Genomic DNA, 17,547 nt, shown 5'->3' on the forward strand with positions numbered 1-17,547 from the left:
GTCAGACGGAAAAACGGTCAAGCGTAAAATTGCATTAAAAAGACGAACAGGACTAATACAATTGCTACAAACTTCGTTTGAGAGCAATTAAAATCTTTTAAAGATATAGATGGGCTTATTATTTTTAATTTATAACCCAACTTGGCATTACAACTGCAATACAGGCTTTTTTCGGGATCACTTATAATTCCAGGGTATCACATTATCGATAAAAAATGAAACCGCAAAGTGATTGCAAAAAAATGATATATGATTCTTGGTAATCATACTAGGATCATATATGTTTTCTTGGTAAACTAGGATCATAAAAACCTCTTGATTATCATACAAGGATCATATATGATTTCTTTGGTTTAATACTAAGATCGTACAAAGAAATCAAGTATGGACAGTATGAAATCATATATGAACCTTGTATGAAATCGAAGAAACTTCAATCTGGCAAAATAGCCGCCGTTGATTCCAATAAGCATGATTGTGATTGAACGAATAGAATATATATATAAAAAAAAGAGTTTTGTACAAAAATATTTTTTAAGTCCGATTTATTTTGATGACATTTCGTAGTTGAACATACTTCTGTTTCTTAGAGAGAGGCTACAGGGGCTACTATTAACACCAATACGCATTAGAGGTGGTAACTAAGACTTATAGGAACGACGTTTAAATAGCGGGCATCTAAAATTGGGCTTTATGGGTTTATCCCGTTTCTATTTCTGACATCCATTTTTGTACTAACTCTGTTCATTTTGAATTGCTTTGCTGAGCAACTGATGTTCAAAATCACTTTTAGCAGAATGAGAGAAGACAGAAACTAGCCTAGAGAAGTCAAAAAGATTTCACGCAAGATGTTGAAAAGGCGGCAAAATGAGGTAAAGCGAAACATTTTTTTATTCGACAAAAAAAAATAGGAGCGCTATAATAGCCGGCTGAGAAGATGAGGTCGGCTATTAAACAGGACTAATACAATTGCTACAAACTTCGTTTGAGAGCAATTAATCAGATTTAATATCATATTTTAATAGATTTGTTTGATCTCATGTTGTTTTTACTGTTTTTTTTTTTGAAATTTTATGTCTCTGTTTTAAAATAAACGCGAAAGAGGCACGTATTGGTTGCTCAGTTGTTGGCTGGGGTCTTAGTGAATTTGCTTTGAGTGGGTTCTGGAGTCTTCCGGCTATGCTTATACTATAATGCGGATGATTTTTTTCATGTGGACTCTACAGTGAGAAAACCGTTATTTCATTTGTAGTTTTGGCGAAACTGCTCCACTCTTGGCTTTTCTAATCAATTTGGTTTGGATATTTCGATCCATTCACGTTTCTACCTTTGCACATATAGTAAAGCAGCACAAATTACCTGTTTGGGCGAATCATGCGCAATAATGGTCTGCATAGGAAAGGTGAGAATCTTCTGCTCAAACGGATTGCAAAATAGTCTGAACTTGTTCTGAAGTGTCTTAGTAAAAGTATCTTGAGAACTTTCGGAACAGTCCACTAAGTGGTCCAGGAGGTCAAGACATATTGAGAAGGCAGACTGAATGCTATTGGCACTTCCATCCGAAACGTGAGTGTCAGCCACCACAACTGAAACAAAAACCAACCAATTAACATAACCCACTAATGTCGAACAAACTGATGCTCGTTAGAGCCTATGTTGGTCACTAGTAAGATTGTAAGTGAAAAAATGAAAATATTTCGACGCACTTTTTCTTTGATTTTTAGTAAACTGGCGCCACTTGAGTTCAGCTGCTTAAAACTGTGAATAAGAGAACAATTTAGATACCAGCAAAACACAAGAAATCAAGGCAGTAAATTTTACACAAAATGTCAAGCAAAAATTCTGCACTAAAAGACACACAGGACTACAATGATTGCTTCCAATTTCATTCGAGAGAAAACCAGCCAGACCAAAGACCCCAGATCATCGTGCTCAGATAGTTGAAGAAATTTAATTTTCATCAATTATCTAAGTAGTTCTACGTTTGTTTTTTGAACAGTAGTTAACAATTTTCCAGAAGATCAACATGTTTCAAAATTGCCATTTATACTGGAGTTCATTGAATTTCAGTTCATGTTTCAGGACTTTTTAGGACATCATGTTTCTCAACAAAGAGCATGCTTGACAACGAGTTGCCCTAGCAACTTAGACATACCTTGATAGAAGAAGAGTTGGAACCAATGCATGCCTCCATGTGAGGCACAGGTCACCATCTTAGGCAGCATGTCGAGCAGAGTTTGTTTGAAAATGTAAAAGAATTCTTGCCTCTCTTGCTTTTGGAGCGTCACCAAGAACCTGTAACAAAATAAGCCTGCGTACTTATTTAAAAACATGTGGTATCTTATTTTAAGAGCCACATATTGAACAAATAATAACATAAACCGCTAACGTCGAAAAAATTGCTCTCGAAGAACAGGCGGGGCAATTTAATTCAGGGGCTGTAGCCTAGATTTTTCTTTATGGGTGCAAAAACAACACACGAAAGTCGGATTCGAACACCGACCTCTTGACTCCGACTCCATTAATCTCGACAGACATTAACCATTCGGCTATCAGGGACTTGCCAGAATTTCTAACAATCGGTTTCGTTTGAACAACGAACTTTATTTCGGAGTGAGAGCAATTGAAATCATTCAAAAATCAAGAAGCGCGTGAAAAAAGTCACTTGAGAAGTCAAAAGAATTTTTAAAAGAAAAGTGCAAAAACGGTAAAGCGAAAAGTTTGCATAAAATAGATAACAGGAAGAATTCCGAAAGCTATTAGAGTAGTCGGAATTTTACAGAGAAAGCCGTCAATGCTAAATGCACTACATTTATCTTAAAACATTGAGACTTTACCTTACCAGAATTGGTTTTATGAAAACGGTAAACTTTAAACCACTGTCACTACGAGAAAGATGTGAGAAAATCTAAAATACCACATCATTCAGTAAAAATACAAACCGATCAGATTTATAACAGAAGACATAAATTTGACAGAAAAATCTATAGATCTTGATACGGCAAAATTTTATAAACAACCGACTAGCGTCGGAGAATTGCTCTCAGACGACCGTCGAGCGGTTGGCTTCATCAGCGGCTAGCCACTGTTTAATGAGGCAACCTTTAGATTAATTGAAGGGGCGTAAGGTGAGCGCAGCGGGGTCGCGCCGCAGCGGGAGTGCAGCGCAGCGGGGGTGCAAAAGTGGATTGGGGGCACTGATTTGGGGGCGGTGGATGGGTGGGATCAATTTCCAAGAAACACCCTTCACACCATAAGTATAAGTCTCCAAAAGTTTCTGTTGATCGCATATTTGAGGAATAGTGGGCTGAACAGCCCTGTGAGAACTTAATGCAAACTGGGCACTACCTACTCATCCCGTTTCTGAAGACGAAAGTCATAGGTCAAACAAAAATCGGCCAAGCAAAAAATTGCATAAAGGAGACAAACAGGATTAATGTATTTACTACAAAATGCTTTTGATAGCAATTAAAAAAGATTTCGATAAAAATGCCTGTTAAGTCATTTATGATAAAAAAAAACATTTCTACTATAACTCATTGTTAAAGAGGATCAAAGATGATAACATTACGGCATCAAGAAAAAGAAAGAAAGAGATAGAAAGATAAAACGTGAACGACAAAGAAACCCTGACCGACAGAGAAAGAGGAATATTTTCCATGATGGGATTCGACTCTGCAACTTCTGGTTTGCTAGCCTTGTTGGCAAATAAATCATAGAAAAAACAAACAGGCAAAATTAAAAACCACAAACAACGTTTGAGAGCAGTTAATAAACACTAGAAGCGTCAAAAACAGACGGGGCTCAAAACTGTCATAAAAAACCCATGATACTAGTTTTAAAAAGATAGAACTATGCAGTCAACTGTACAACCCAAAAGATACATCGTAAAAGCTTCAGGCAGATGATATTCGTGGGAGCTTTTGACAAAAAAAATGCTTAAAGTTAGGACTCAAAATTGAGTTCAAACTAATGCAAAAATTAAATTTATCGACAAAAATACAGAAAACACAAAAAATGCCGAAAATTCAAAATCAAAATGAGTTTAAAACCGAAAACAGAGTCCATAAGAATTTGCAGAAAACAATAATCAGTCAAAAATTTCCAATTTAATTTCAGCAAGTGCTGAATTTTATTAAAGAAAATCAATTGCGAACCAGAAATAAAAAGATGTGAGAAAACGGATAAAAGATAAATGGACAAAGGATAGAATGATACTTACTAGAAACAAGAAAATATGAACATACCCGGAAGATTGCCGGAAAATAGCCGCCGTTGATTCAAATAAGCATGATTAGGATTGAAAGAATAGAAGATATTGAAAAAAAAGATTTTTTGTACAAAAACATTTTTAAGTCCGATTTTTTTTGTGATGGCATTTCGTAGTTGAACATACTTCTGTTTCTTAGAGAGAGGCTACAGGGTTACTATCAATACCAATAAGCATTAGAGATGGTAACTAAGACTTATAGGACCGACGTTCAAATAGCGGGCATCTAAAATTGGGCTTTATGGGTTTATCCCGTTTCTTTTTCTGACTTCAATTTTTTTACTGACTCTGTTCATTTTGAATTGCTTTGCTGAGCAACTGATGTTCAAAATCACTTTAAGCAGAATGAGAGAAGAGAGAAACTAGCCTAGAGAAGTCAAAAAGATTTCACGCAAAATGTCGAAAAAGCGGCAAAATGAGGTAAAGCGAAACATTTTTTTATTCGACGAAGTAAAAAAAAAATAGGAGCGCTATAATAACCGGCTGAGAAGATGAGGGCGGCTATTAAACATATTATAAAGCAGATAATTTTTGGACGTAAAACAAACCGAAAGAAAATTGAAGTAGAAAAAAATAAATTTGAATATTTAGCATTCGAGGCTACGAATAATTAAATAGCGCTCCTCCTGTCCAGATAAAATAAATTCATATCAACAAAAAGACAGAAAACACAAAAAAATGCAAAAAATTCAAAGCCAAAATAAAAAAAAACAGTTCGTAGATTCGAAGCAAGAAAACAATTTGTAAAAAAAAATTTTTAATGCCGCAATTACGGAAAACTCTTGACCGAATTTTCAAAGTTTAACGCCAAAGAGCTATTCATTAAAAAATTAGCGAATATAAAATGCCTGACGGCAAACAAAAAACAACTTTCACTATTGATTAAGAAGTTCAAATGTTCGAAACATTAAAAAAGATTTTTTTATAAAGTCACTGATATTCTTAAAATGCACTCATTAAAACTTTTTACTGAATTTCAAAGACTCAACGTCAAAAAAATTAATCAATATAAAAAAACCGAACTAAAGTCTCTGAATAAGCAGAAAAGATTGTCTAGTAACTAAAACGAACACAAACAAAAACCTAAGATCAATTGGACAAAAATTGCCAAAATGACAATATCATGAGCAGGATTTCATGAAAGATACGTCACGTTATAACAAAGCAATGAACGCCCAAACGTTAAAAAAGAGCTTGCCCAATGCATAGATTTTTGACAATAAAGTCCAGTTGGCTTCGTCAGTAGCTAGCTACGGTTTAATGAGGCTAGAATCCGACTGGTTGAAATTAAACATAACCGACTAAACGTCGGAAGAATTGCTCTCGAACGACTAGTGTGAGCTATAATCAATTGCGACCTGCTTCAGTCGGGGGGGGGGGCTAAATGGGACTAAGAAGCTCAATAAGGGGCTTCAAATAACCACATTAGAGGTTAACATATACCACTATTAAGATTTAAAGTGAAAAATGGCACCAGTTTCGGCGCACTTTTCATTTGACTTTTAGTATTAAATTGCCTCTAATTGAATTCAGCCGCTTGAAATTGTGATTGTGAGAGAATTTTAGATCACGTGAAACGCAAAAAGTCAAGGGTGTAAAAGTCCCTCGAAAAGTCAAAACTGTCCAGCGAAAATTTTGCATTAAAAAAGACACATACGTTTACAATAGTTGCTATGAACTTCGTTCAAGAGCAGTTAATCAGAAAAACTGGTCAATTGGATGAAAAATGGCTAAAAACGGTAATGTGCATGCTCTAATGGCTACTTTTAATTTCATTCCAGTTTTACTATGATTGCGTTTAGCCGCTACTGAAAATCATTCTTGGCCATATCCTTGAAATAAGGACCATACAGAAACATACCCGGCAGATTGCCGGAAAATAGCCGCCGTTGATTCCAATAAGCATGATTGGGATTGAAATAACAGAAGATATTGAAAAAAAAAAGATTTTTGTAAAAAAAAACATTTTTTAAGTCCGATTTATTTTGATGGCATTTCGTAGTTGAACATACTTCTGTTTCTTAGAGAGAGGCTACAGGGGCTACTATCAATAACAAGAAGCATTAGAGATGGTGAATAAGACTTATAGGAACGACGTTCAAATAGCGGGCATCTAAAATTGGACTTTATGGGTTTATCCCGTTTCTATTTCTGACTTCAATTTTTATACTGACTCTGTTCATTTTGAATTGCTTTGCTGAGCAACTGATGTTCAAATTCACTTTTAGCAGAATGAGAGAAGAGAGAAACTAGCCTAGAGAAGTCAAAAAGATTTCACGCAAAATGTCGAAAAGGCGGCAAAATGAGGTAAAGCGAAACATTTTTTTATTCGACGAAGTAAAAAAAAAAAAATAGGAGCGCTATAATAGCCGGCTGAGAAGATGAGGGCGGCTATTAACAACAACAATCAAGTCGAATACACCAGCTTACTTGAGTAGAACCGCGAGGAATCGTGCAAAGAGATGTGCAAGACTGCGGTCACCCTCAATGAAGCAGACTTGAACCAAATCCCGCATCATGCGTCCTCCATTCCCGTTAAAACACTTCGAGTAGAAACTGGCCAAGTAGTCCCGGCTGTTGCCACTGTCGGTCGCGTGTGTGTACAGCAACCAAGTCAGAGCTTCAACGGAAAAATTCTTTAAGGAAAAGAAAATATTTCTATTGCAAAGGCCAATAGCAAAATTTTTTTCATTAACTCACGCGTTTAACATATAAGAAGAAATGATTATATCAATTAAATATAGGCCAACTACCGTCAGACAAATGGCTTTCGAATGACAGTTTAATTTAGAAGCTGTAGCATATATAAAATTTTTTTATGGGTGCAAAATCTGACCTCATTCGAGAGCAAATAAAAATATTCTTTTGCAAATTATTGAACATCTTCATCACACTGAGATCTAGACTCGTTACGTGAATGATGGGCTTGTTGTGAGCAATTTGTAGATTGGATATAAAGTATACTGTCTTGTATGTTGAGGTTCTGATTAGCGTTAACCAAAATTAAAGTTGATCGAAAATGGGAGGATGAGATATTTGCCACTTCCTAAAGTCGCTGTCACAAAATCGAAATTCATATAACACATGTTTAAAATTTATTCGCCAATTACTCACATGTGAGTGCGGTTTGTCGCACAGTAGGTCCAGACATGAAGAACTCTTTAGTGTCTCCTACAGTGTGCACGCTTCTCTCTGGCTCAATCACAGCTGCCAGTAACTTCTCAACCAGGGAGGTGTCTTCCAACACAGTCTGTACTTGCGCTATAGTCCTTGCAGTCGGGGGCTTCTTCATCTTGCGGACAGTTATTGACACTAACAAACACAATAGAACGAATTGAACATAACTTCCTAACATTCTCATCCAGCGACTAAAAAAAAAAACTCAAACCTGACAATATGACAGGCCAAGTCTGATCAATTTTTTTGCCATTTTATTTTGTTGAAACATGATTACTTATTCGGGGATGACGTTGGTTTACGTAGGCAACATTGTTTCGAACACTTTAAAGACGGGAAATAAATATGGCCGGCCAGCTTCTTTCTTAAAACATTTTCAATTTTTAAACACTTGTGGCCGCTAGGAGCTAGTTTTAAGTTAACAAAAAACAGCGGCAAACAAATTAAAAACTGCACAGAAGTGCTCAAATAGGGGATACTGCAAAAGACAACCGACTAACGTCGGGCGAATTGCTCTCAAAGGACCGGCGAGCGGTTTGCTTCGTCAGTAGATAGCTACGGTTTAGTGAGGCTAGCTTTAGCTTAATTGAAGGGGCGTGAGGTGAGCGTGAGTTTATCTGTTATTGACTTTTCATGATTCTCAAAACCATTTAGAAATACTTTTTTCATTTCTTAGAACATATACTAAACTGAGAAGTAGACATCTTACCAAGAGGTACCTGATATAAACGAAATATATTATAATTTAGAAAAAGAAAAAATGTAATTCATAGTTTCATCCAAAATTTTACGCCAAAATTTGCCAAAATACTTTTCACCATACTTTTATTTGCCAAAATACTTTTCACCGAAATACAAAATTCTTGCAAAAACAACTGATCTTTTAGACATTTTTAGTGGATTCTCAAATCACTGTCGTATGTTCTCCATTAAGTCTGAACCTTGAATAAAGTTCAGAATTCAGAAAAGATAACTGAACAAAGAAACACCGAGGACATTTTTGTTCAGTCAATTTTGTTGATTTTCACAGGATCCCTCAAAATGTTCAAAAACCATGTTCAGTACTGTATCCAAAAATTCATTCAAATCCATAATTAATCGAACAGATATCTGCTAGAGGAAAAAAATACCCAGATAAAGAGAAACCTCTTCAAATATAATTTGCTTATTTTAGTTGATTCTTAAATCACCACCTACTAAGTGCAGTTTAGTTAGTAAAATTGATTTAAATTAGAAAGAATTGTGATATTTGAAAAATAAAAAATGAGAACTGCTATATAAAAGAACTTGAAGTAAAAAAAAAACCTGTTCGACAGTTTCTTTAAATTAAATTTCAGTCAGTCATTTTATAAATGAGGATACTTGAATCAGGCAACACCAACACCTGAGTTCATTGTCATTGTGCTCACAAAAGCAATTGACCAGAAAATTTACTCGGAACAGATATTTTAAAAACTTCGCTTATGAAAAATCATTTTACTTAAATGACAGCCGCGTTTTTAGTGAAATTCTAATGATCTGATAAAATTTTACCAGGAAAAATTGGCATAGCATTGGCAAGATTCCGCTGAAGAACTGGAATCATAACTTTCTATCTCGGCTGCTCCGCATTTATTTAAATTTTCTATTGTTTATAATAGGGGGATTAAAAACTTAAAAATTTCATTCTTTCTAATTATTGATCAAGTAAGGGGTTCACGTAAGAAAAAATATTACTCCTCTTTAGCTGAGTAGGTTTAAAAACTGCCGAAGTTTATCGACTCGAAAGATTTAGTTGCAGTTTTAAAGCTGCACCTTTAAGCAAATTCAAGCCCTTTTTGTTAGTTATTTGTTAGAATTTTTTAAACATACCCGGCAGATTGCCGGAAAATAGCCGCCGTTGATTCCAATAAGCATGATTGGGATTGAACGAATAGAATATATTGAAAAAAAAGATATTTGTACAAAAATATTTTTTAAGTCCGATTTATTTTGATGGCATTTCGTAGTTGAACATACTTCTGTTTCTTAGAGAGAGGCTACAGGGGCGACTATCAACACCAATAAGCATTAGAGGTGGTAACTAAGACTTATAGGAACGACGTTCAAATAGCGGGCATCTAAAATTGGGCTTTATGGGTTTATCCCGTTTCTACTTCTGACTTCAATTTTTTATACCGACTCTGTTCATTTTGAATTGCTTTGCTGAGCAACTGATGTTCAAATTCACTTTAAGCAGAATGAGAGAAGAGAGAAACTAGCCTAGAGAAGTCAAAAAGATTTCACGCAAAATGTCGAAAAAGCGGCAAAATGGTAAAGCGAAAAAAAGTTTGACGAAGTAAAAAAAAAATACGAGCGCAATAATAGCCGGCTGAGAAGATGAGGGCGGCTATTAAACACAATAGTTGTTTCGATAATTTGTGGACAGATATAACAAATGCGTAACCTCCATGTTACGCATCTTTCTGAAATAATACATTATCAACCAATAATATCAAAACAGCGGATAATATTTGTAACTAATAATAAATTCCAATGCACCACAGACACCAAAACAAACAATTGTTAGATATTTAGTGATTGAAAACCACAGTATACTGCTGTCCATGCTCAAGCCTCTCTCCAGGATGTAATCCGGAAACCTCGGGCCAGATTCGTTGCGGTTATCGAAGCGTCGCAAATTAGATAAGAGATTCATTTTCACACCAAACGTCTGAAAAATTGCTCTCGAACGACTAGTGGCAGCGAAAACTTATTGCAGCCTGCACCAATCGGGGGAAGGAGAAATAAATTCACTAAGGAGGGCTTACAGAGGGCTTCAAATGACGTCATTAGACGTTATATACCACTATAAAACACAAACAAACCCGGCAGATTGCCGGAAAATAACCGCCGTTGATTCCAATAAGGATGATTGGGATTGAAATAACAGGAGATATTGAAAAAAAAAGATTTTTGTACAAAAACATTTTTTTAAGTCCGATTTATTTTGATGGCATTTCGTAGTTGATTATACTTCTGTTTCTTAGAGAGAGGCTACAGGGGCTACTATCAATAACAATAAGCATTAGAGAGAGGTAACTAATATTTGTAGGAACGACGTTCAAATAGCGTGCATCTAAAATTGGGCTTTACGGGTTTATCCAGTTTCTATTTCTGACTTCATTTTTTTATTCTGACTCTGTTCAATTTGAATTGCTTTGCTGAGCAACTGATGTTCAAATTCACTTTTAGCAGAATGAGAGAAGAGAGAAACTAGCCTAGAGAAGTCAAAAAAAATTTCACCCAAAATGTTGAAAAGGCGGCAAAATGAGGTAAAGCGAAACATTTTTTTATTCGACGAAGTAAAAAAATAGGAGCGCTATAATAGCCGGCTGAGAAGATGAGGGCGGCTATTAAAAAAATTAAGTAAAAAAATGACATCAATTTTGGCTCTTTTCACTTTGGCAACTTTTAAAAGTGAACTGCCACCAAATGAGTTCTGCTGCTCAAAATGTTGAATTAGAAAAAATTAGATTGCTCAAAACGCAGAGAGTCAAGGGCGCAGAAGTCACGCGAAAAGTAAAAACGGTTAACACGTTAACAATAATTGCTTGAAAATTTTTTTTCAAATGAACACTCAATCTAATAGATCGATAGTCTCTAGAACTTAAACCTGTTTGGGCGATACCTGTTTATCTCGTTTTTGAGGACAAAAAGTCAAAAGCGGTGAGCCGAAAATTTGACAAGCGAAAAATTGCCAACATAGCCGGCAGATTGCCGGAATAGCTGCCAAAAGAAGACTTGCGTACCGTATAAGAGATAGAAACAGATTCAGATCTAAAGGGAAGAAAATCGACGACGCTCAAAAAGCAATAAAAAACATTCGGTGACGAATTAACAAAGACTGTTTAAATTCATTCCCAAGAAGCCTTTTTATTAGGGACCTTTATTACACATGAGTTCCTTTGACCTTACACTAACGCAAATAAAACGTAAGTTTTGAAGTCATTTTACTGAGCGAGATAAGTCACGTATGTAAAACGAAAAACGTGATCAAAAGTTAAAGCGAGATAAACAAAAATAGGAGAGCGCCTAAATAATCGCCGTTTGAGAGGCTGATGGCGGCTATTAAACACAAAACCATGAGCACCGCAATAAAGCTCCGCTTAGCATACAGCTTCGCAGCTATAAAAAAGACCACATGACTATTAAATTGTCACAATCTTCGTTAATTACGAATTACGAGAGCCGTTAATTACGAATTTTTTCTTCAAATTAACAAAGATTGTTAAAATTCATTCCCCAGAAGCTATTTTATTAGGGACCTTTATTACAAATAGAAGTTTCTTTGACCTTACCCTAACGCAAATAAAACATAAATTTGAAAGTCATTTTATTGAGTGGGGTAAGTCACGTATGATCAAAATCAAATCACGCAAATGAACCAAAAACTTTGGCTAAAGAGAGTGAGAAATGACATCACGCGTGCAAATGCCGTTACTGAGAGGAAGAACTCATTCAGAAAATTTGACTTCACTTTTGCTGTGTAAAGAATGAAAGACGAAAAAGAGCGTCAGATGACGAAACACAGCCGGTGGATTGCCAGAAAAACTCCGCCGTTGACGCTTTAGACGCACATCGAGATTGGAATAGAAAAGGAAAAAGGAGATTGAAATCGACAAAAATTTTTACCAAAGTTTCAAAAATTGTTCTAATTCAGAGTTTGCAGTTTCAGTTAGATTCTAAACCCATACTTACCTCAGCTTCTAAACTGAAAGCTATTAAGCTTAATACTAATATCAGCTAGCAATCGCTCTAATGAACTTTAATAACCTAATGTACTGACTTAATGACCGGGCTTTATTGGTTCTTCCCGTTTCGTTTGATTTTGCACGGTAATGTATCCCAATGCATTAAAGACACCAAAACCGGCAATTGTTAGATATCTAGCGATTGCGAGCCCCAGTGTACTGCTTTCCACGCTCAAGCCTCTCTCCGGGATGTAATCCGGAAACCTCGGGACGGTATCGTTGCGGTTATCGAAGCGTCGCAAATTATTTGGCTATCTGAAATGTTGGGCTTACTTGACGTCAGGTTCAAAATCCGGCTGGCTTGCATATGGTCTTGCTTGACCGCCACCATATTCTTATCTGCTCATCGATTGTCTTGTCTTCTGAATAATTAATCATTCTAAATTATCGATCTATTATAATACTCAGCGTGTAATTCCAAAAAGCTATGTTATCAAATTTGTTAATAGTTTTATTAATAGCTCAATCTAGCCTCATCAATATTGCAAAATCAGCAAAATTTTGTCTCTGTGTTTGTAAACCAAAACGTAAGATAGTGTTTTACTGAAATAGTCTTGTTTTTCAGAACGTCTGATATTCTTTGCGCTGATTATTTCTGTAAATTTTCAAGTTCTCTATTCTTTTGGAAAGCAGTCTGTTGGAAAGTAGTACACTGGGGCTCGCAATCGCTAGATATCTAACAATTGCCTGTTTTGGTGTCTTTGGTGCATTGGAATACATTATAAGTTGCAAACATTATCCTCTGACCTGATTTTATTGGTTGATAATGTATTATGTCAGAAAGATGCGTAACTATTAATACGCCTAATAAACCACTGGGTCCTTCTTATAAACCACTGAATCCTTCTGATGAACTACTGGGTCCTTCTAATAAACCACAGGGTCCGTCTAACTTGCCTGCTTGCGCACTTAAATTAGGAGCACCAGAACTTTCCACGCACCAGAACTTTTCTGACTTGATTTTATTGGTTGATAACATATTGTCAAAGATGCGTAATTATTAATACGCGTAATAAACCAGTGGGTCCTTCTAATAAACCACTGGGTCCTTCTAATAAACCACTAGGTCCTTCTAATATACCACTGGGTCCTTCTAATAAACAACTCGGTCATTCTAATAAACCAATGGGTCCTTCTAATAAACCATTGGGTCCTTCTAACTTGCCTGCTTGTGCACTTAAATTAGGAACATCAGAACTAGCTAAACCGTTGTGTTTTCTGTTTAATGAGTATTCGAAAGCCGAACAATTTCCTTCGCAACTAAAACTTGCTCACATCACTCCGCTATTTAAAAAAGGTGATATTGAAAACTACTTAAAGAACAAATTGAAGAATATCTTCACAAAGACAATATCTACAACAAAACGCAACTTGGGTTCCGGTAAAATTATTCCACGATAGACGCTGCAAGCTTCAAAACGATGCAAGCTTGATTTAAAAATCATGAAGTAGCCTTTTTCTTTGATTTGTCAAAAGCGTTTGATTCGATAGACCACGATAATTTATTGGCAAAACTTGAAACCTTGGGTTTTGCCAGTTCAGCCAAGAACATTATCCAAAAGAACCATAAGTTTTCTTAATGATAGGTTTCACTGTGTTAAAATAAACAATGTAGAATCCGGCTGGTTGAAATTAAACATAACCGACTAAACGTCGGAAGAATTGCTCTCGAACGACTAGTGTGAGCTATAATCAATTGCGACCTGCTTCAGTCGGGGGGGGGGGAGGCTAAATGGGACTAAGAAGCTCAATAGTGGGCTTCAAATAACCACATTAGAGGATAACAGATAACACTATTAAAATTTAAAGAGAAAAATGGCACCAGTTTCGGCGCACTTTTCATTTGACTTTTAGTATTAAATTGCCACCAATTGAGTTCAGCTGCCTGAAAATGTGATTGAGAGAGAAATTTAGCTCATGCGAAACGCAAAAACTCAAGGGCGTAAAAATGACTCGAAAAGTCATAACCGTCAAGCGAAAATTTTGCATAAAAAAGACACGTTTACAATAATTGCAATGAATTCCGTTCAAGAGCAATTAATCAGAGGGGTTCCGCAAGGTACGGTTCTCGGTCCCCTTCTATTCAATATTTACGTTAACGACCTGCATTTCAATATAGTCTCTAAAATAGTTCAATTCGCAGATGACACAGTTATTTTCTCCTCCGAAAAAAGGGTTCAAGATAGTGTCGAAATTCTTGAAAAGGAGGTAAAAAAAATTGGTCAATAACTTTGATTGCAATTCTCTTAGGCTCAATGCTGACAAAACGGAAATCATTGTTTTTGGCTCCACAGAATCTACAGATGTCAGTTACAATTGATGCATAAAAGATAAAAGCAAAAACGGAAGTAAAATATCTTGGTGTTACTATTGATAAAAAGCTCACTTTTCAATCCGAGGTAAAAATATTTTACAAAGTATGGCACAAGGCATGAAATGAATCTATACATTACGGAACTGCGTTCCCGAAAATTTCAAAAAAACACTGATTAACTCTCTTGTTATGTCACCTGCAATATCCAGCAGTACTTTTGTGTTCATTATCTCAGAATCTTATAAAAACTCTCGAAAAACAATTAAACTGAGCAGGTAAATCTTGCGTAAAAAGTTTGATTCACCTCACGATCTTAAACTGATTAATAACATATTACCTGTTCGAATGTTAATACAATATAGGGTTGCACTATACACCAGACGAATTTTTAATTACAAAAAGCAAGCATTTAAAAATATTTCTGGCATTCCATTACCAAGGGCGAACTTTTATTTTCACAATCGGACGAGAAAATTAGTAAATAAAATCATTGGTAGAACTAAATACATTGAACAGGGGGTGATCAATAGTGGTGTAAGATATCATAATGAAATTTTGAAGGCGAACGAAACCTTGTCAAAATCTTGTAACTGCCAAAAAATATACCAAGCTCACTTTTTAGAAAAATTCAAGAAGGACCCAGGCCAAATTCAGTTTGACCAATTAACGTGGCGTGAATTTAAATTTAATTCATGATGTGTGCTGTTCCTACCGATGTATATATTAATCTATCTATTTATCTACCATTTCAATTATTCGGCGTTCACCACAATTCAAACATAACTTTTTCTGTTTATTTATTATTTACATGCACTACCTGCATGATGTATTTTATATATCATTTCAGGAATTTACGTGTTCTTTTTTTACTGATGGTGCATTCCCGGTATCATATCTAACGATGGCACTCAAAATCTCCTTTGAGGTTGCCATATTAACGAAAAACGTACTCAAACTTCTCCGCAAATTGCTTCAAGTTGTTTATTGACAAAGAGGAAAACTTTCTTAGATTAAGGAAGTTTGTTTGTTGGAACAGTATGTGCCATACACAGATTCACACGAGCTCGTTTGTGAACTGCAAATTACGTTTTCTGAAAGGATTCGTTATTATTTCTTAGAGGACCAAGTTGGAATTGTGCTCATTGTTAGTGACATACTATACTGTGAAGAATATTGCTCAACAGCCTTTTAGCGTTGAGTTCCATCGTGAATAACTTGTGATACATTATTTAGGAAATGTTCACCAATATCCGTTATAGTAAACCTTATCGTGGCAATTAACAGCTGACTTAACTTCAAGGTTTAGAAAAACTAGTGTTAATAAGCTGCTAGAATCTCAAGTCAGAAAGCTTAAGACTAGATAATGTAATGGTCAGCACACTAGGCTGTCAAGTAAGAGATGCTGATTCGAAGCTCCGAAGAGTAGCGTTACCTTCATGTAAGTTCAAACTGTTTGACGTTGTTCCCTTGCATCCCAGCTCCAGAAATAGGACTCGGTGCTTCATCAGATATAGTTTGGGTCCAGTAAGAGATACGTTGATTGACAGCCCTTGATTTCCAAAACGGAACAGCTTCAAAGGTACTGGGCCAAGCAGCTTGCGATTGGTCTGCAAAAAGACAAATTTACTTAAGGAACTCAAGGAACAGATATATCTGATAACTTCTCACAAATAGAACGCTGCAATTTGAGTTTAAAAATTACTCATTTGCGTTTTGGTTTACACTGGTGACATATTTTACCATGGTCTCACACAAACCAGAATCGTTCGAAAGCATTGATTAGCAACCAAAATGCATACATCAATAGCATACTACATACGGCACCAGTCATGAAGCTTCTAAGAATTTTAACTGCGAACAAGGCGGCTCGGTAATGTGCGATGGCACATAAAGTTCCGACCCCGCCCATCCACAATTTTGGCATAATTGTCTAGCAAATGAGGAACAGATAGAAAAACCCAAAAATTATTTTTTGCGAAAAGTCTTTTTCAAAAAATTCTGTATGAACGATAAGATAGCCTCCAAAGCAAATAACTCAGTGGAGTTAAAAATTGATGCATTAGCTTGATGTAATATGTCAATATTAAGAAAGCGAGTCAAGATGAACGTCAAAAACAAACAACAACAACAGCAACAAACATTATTTACATCAAAAAATTTTTTTCCCTCTTAAAAACTAAATTTAATAACAAAGTCAACATACCGTCAGATAAACCTAAAACTAAACAAAAATAACTAATAAATCACCAGAAACCATATGCGACCAGTCCATAAAAAGGTTTGGTAACAATTATACAAAAAAGAACAAAAACATTAAAGTGAAAAATATAACTTATTTTTTTGAAACAGTTAACTTCAAAGTAATAAATACCATTAGGAATCAATTAACATTACCACAAATTTACAATTACCACTGTTTCTTGAGAAGGGCATTAGGACCTGTCCTTATTCATTTTTTAAAGCGGCTAAAATGAACAACAAAAAAAACAAACAAAATTTCAATTGAAACTTGCCAGAAAACGCTGCCAAAACCCTCGAGCCATATTTTGTCCCTCAAAATATATTCGATTGCGCCTTCATCAAACAGCTATAAAGTAGTACGTGGCCATTCATTAGTAAGACTAGGTAACAAGTAGACAAAAAAGCGAAGTGCTAAAGTATGAAATAATTTCAATTTTTTTTTCGAATAAAAATTACATTCAATGTCATAAAAGGCATTAATTACAAACAGAACTATTTGAATAGGGTCGTTTATTCAAAAAAAGGAAGCCCTCGAGACCTGCAGTTACCCAGAATATTTCTCGCATCTACAAAAAGAATGTCAAATAAGACAAAAATCAAATTAATTTACATTTTTGTGAAAAACCGGTGTCGAAGCCACTAAGGTCATAACAAATTCATTAAAAAAAAGATTTTGGGACACCAATCCCTTTTATTCCCTTGACACCCATAATGTCATATTTGACCTGTAATGAAATAACGAGATTAGCTAACAAAAAGAAACATAAAAAGAA

The 17,547-nt window shown here is 35.5% G+C and overlaps 2 protein-coding genes across 2 annotated transcripts in view; one reads left to right on the forward strand and one right to left on the reverse strand.

Moving 5' to 3' along the window:
• LOC142348129 (GPN-loop GTPase 1-like) overlaps positions 1-17,547 on the forward strand; it is a 393,281-nt gene that overhangs the window by 111,814 nt on the left and 263,920 nt on the right. The gene's annotated exons all lie outside the window — the stretch shown is intronic.
• LOC142348022 (dual E2 ubiquitin-conjugating enzyme/E3 ubiquitin-protein ligase BIRC6-like) overlaps positions 1-17,547 on the reverse strand; it is a 104,994-nt gene that overhangs the window by 27,404 nt on the left and 60,043 nt on the right. Inside the window, exons 16-20 of the mRNA XM_075399189.1 lie at positions 15,966-16,140; positions 7,385-7,582; positions 6,701-6,890; positions 2,156-2,295; positions 1,360-1,586 (exon numbers count right to left, since the gene is read on the reverse strand). Of these exons, the coding sequence (XP_075255304.1) occupies positions 1,360-1,586; positions 2,156-2,295; positions 6,701-6,890; positions 7,385-7,582; positions 15,966-16,140 (930 nt within the window). The remainder of the gene's footprint in view (positions 1-1,359; positions 1,587-2,155; positions 2,296-6,700; positions 6,891-7,384; positions 7,583-15,965; positions 16,141-17,547) is intronic.

The sequence above is a fragment of the Convolutriloba macropyga genome, chromosome 10 (assembly GCF_964194025.1).
Source record: "Convolutriloba macropyga chromosome 10, txConMacr16.3, whole genome shotgun sequence".
Taxonomy (NCBI): domain Eukaryota; kingdom Metazoa; phylum Xenacoelomorpha; order Acoela; family Convolutidae; genus Convolutriloba; species Convolutriloba macropyga.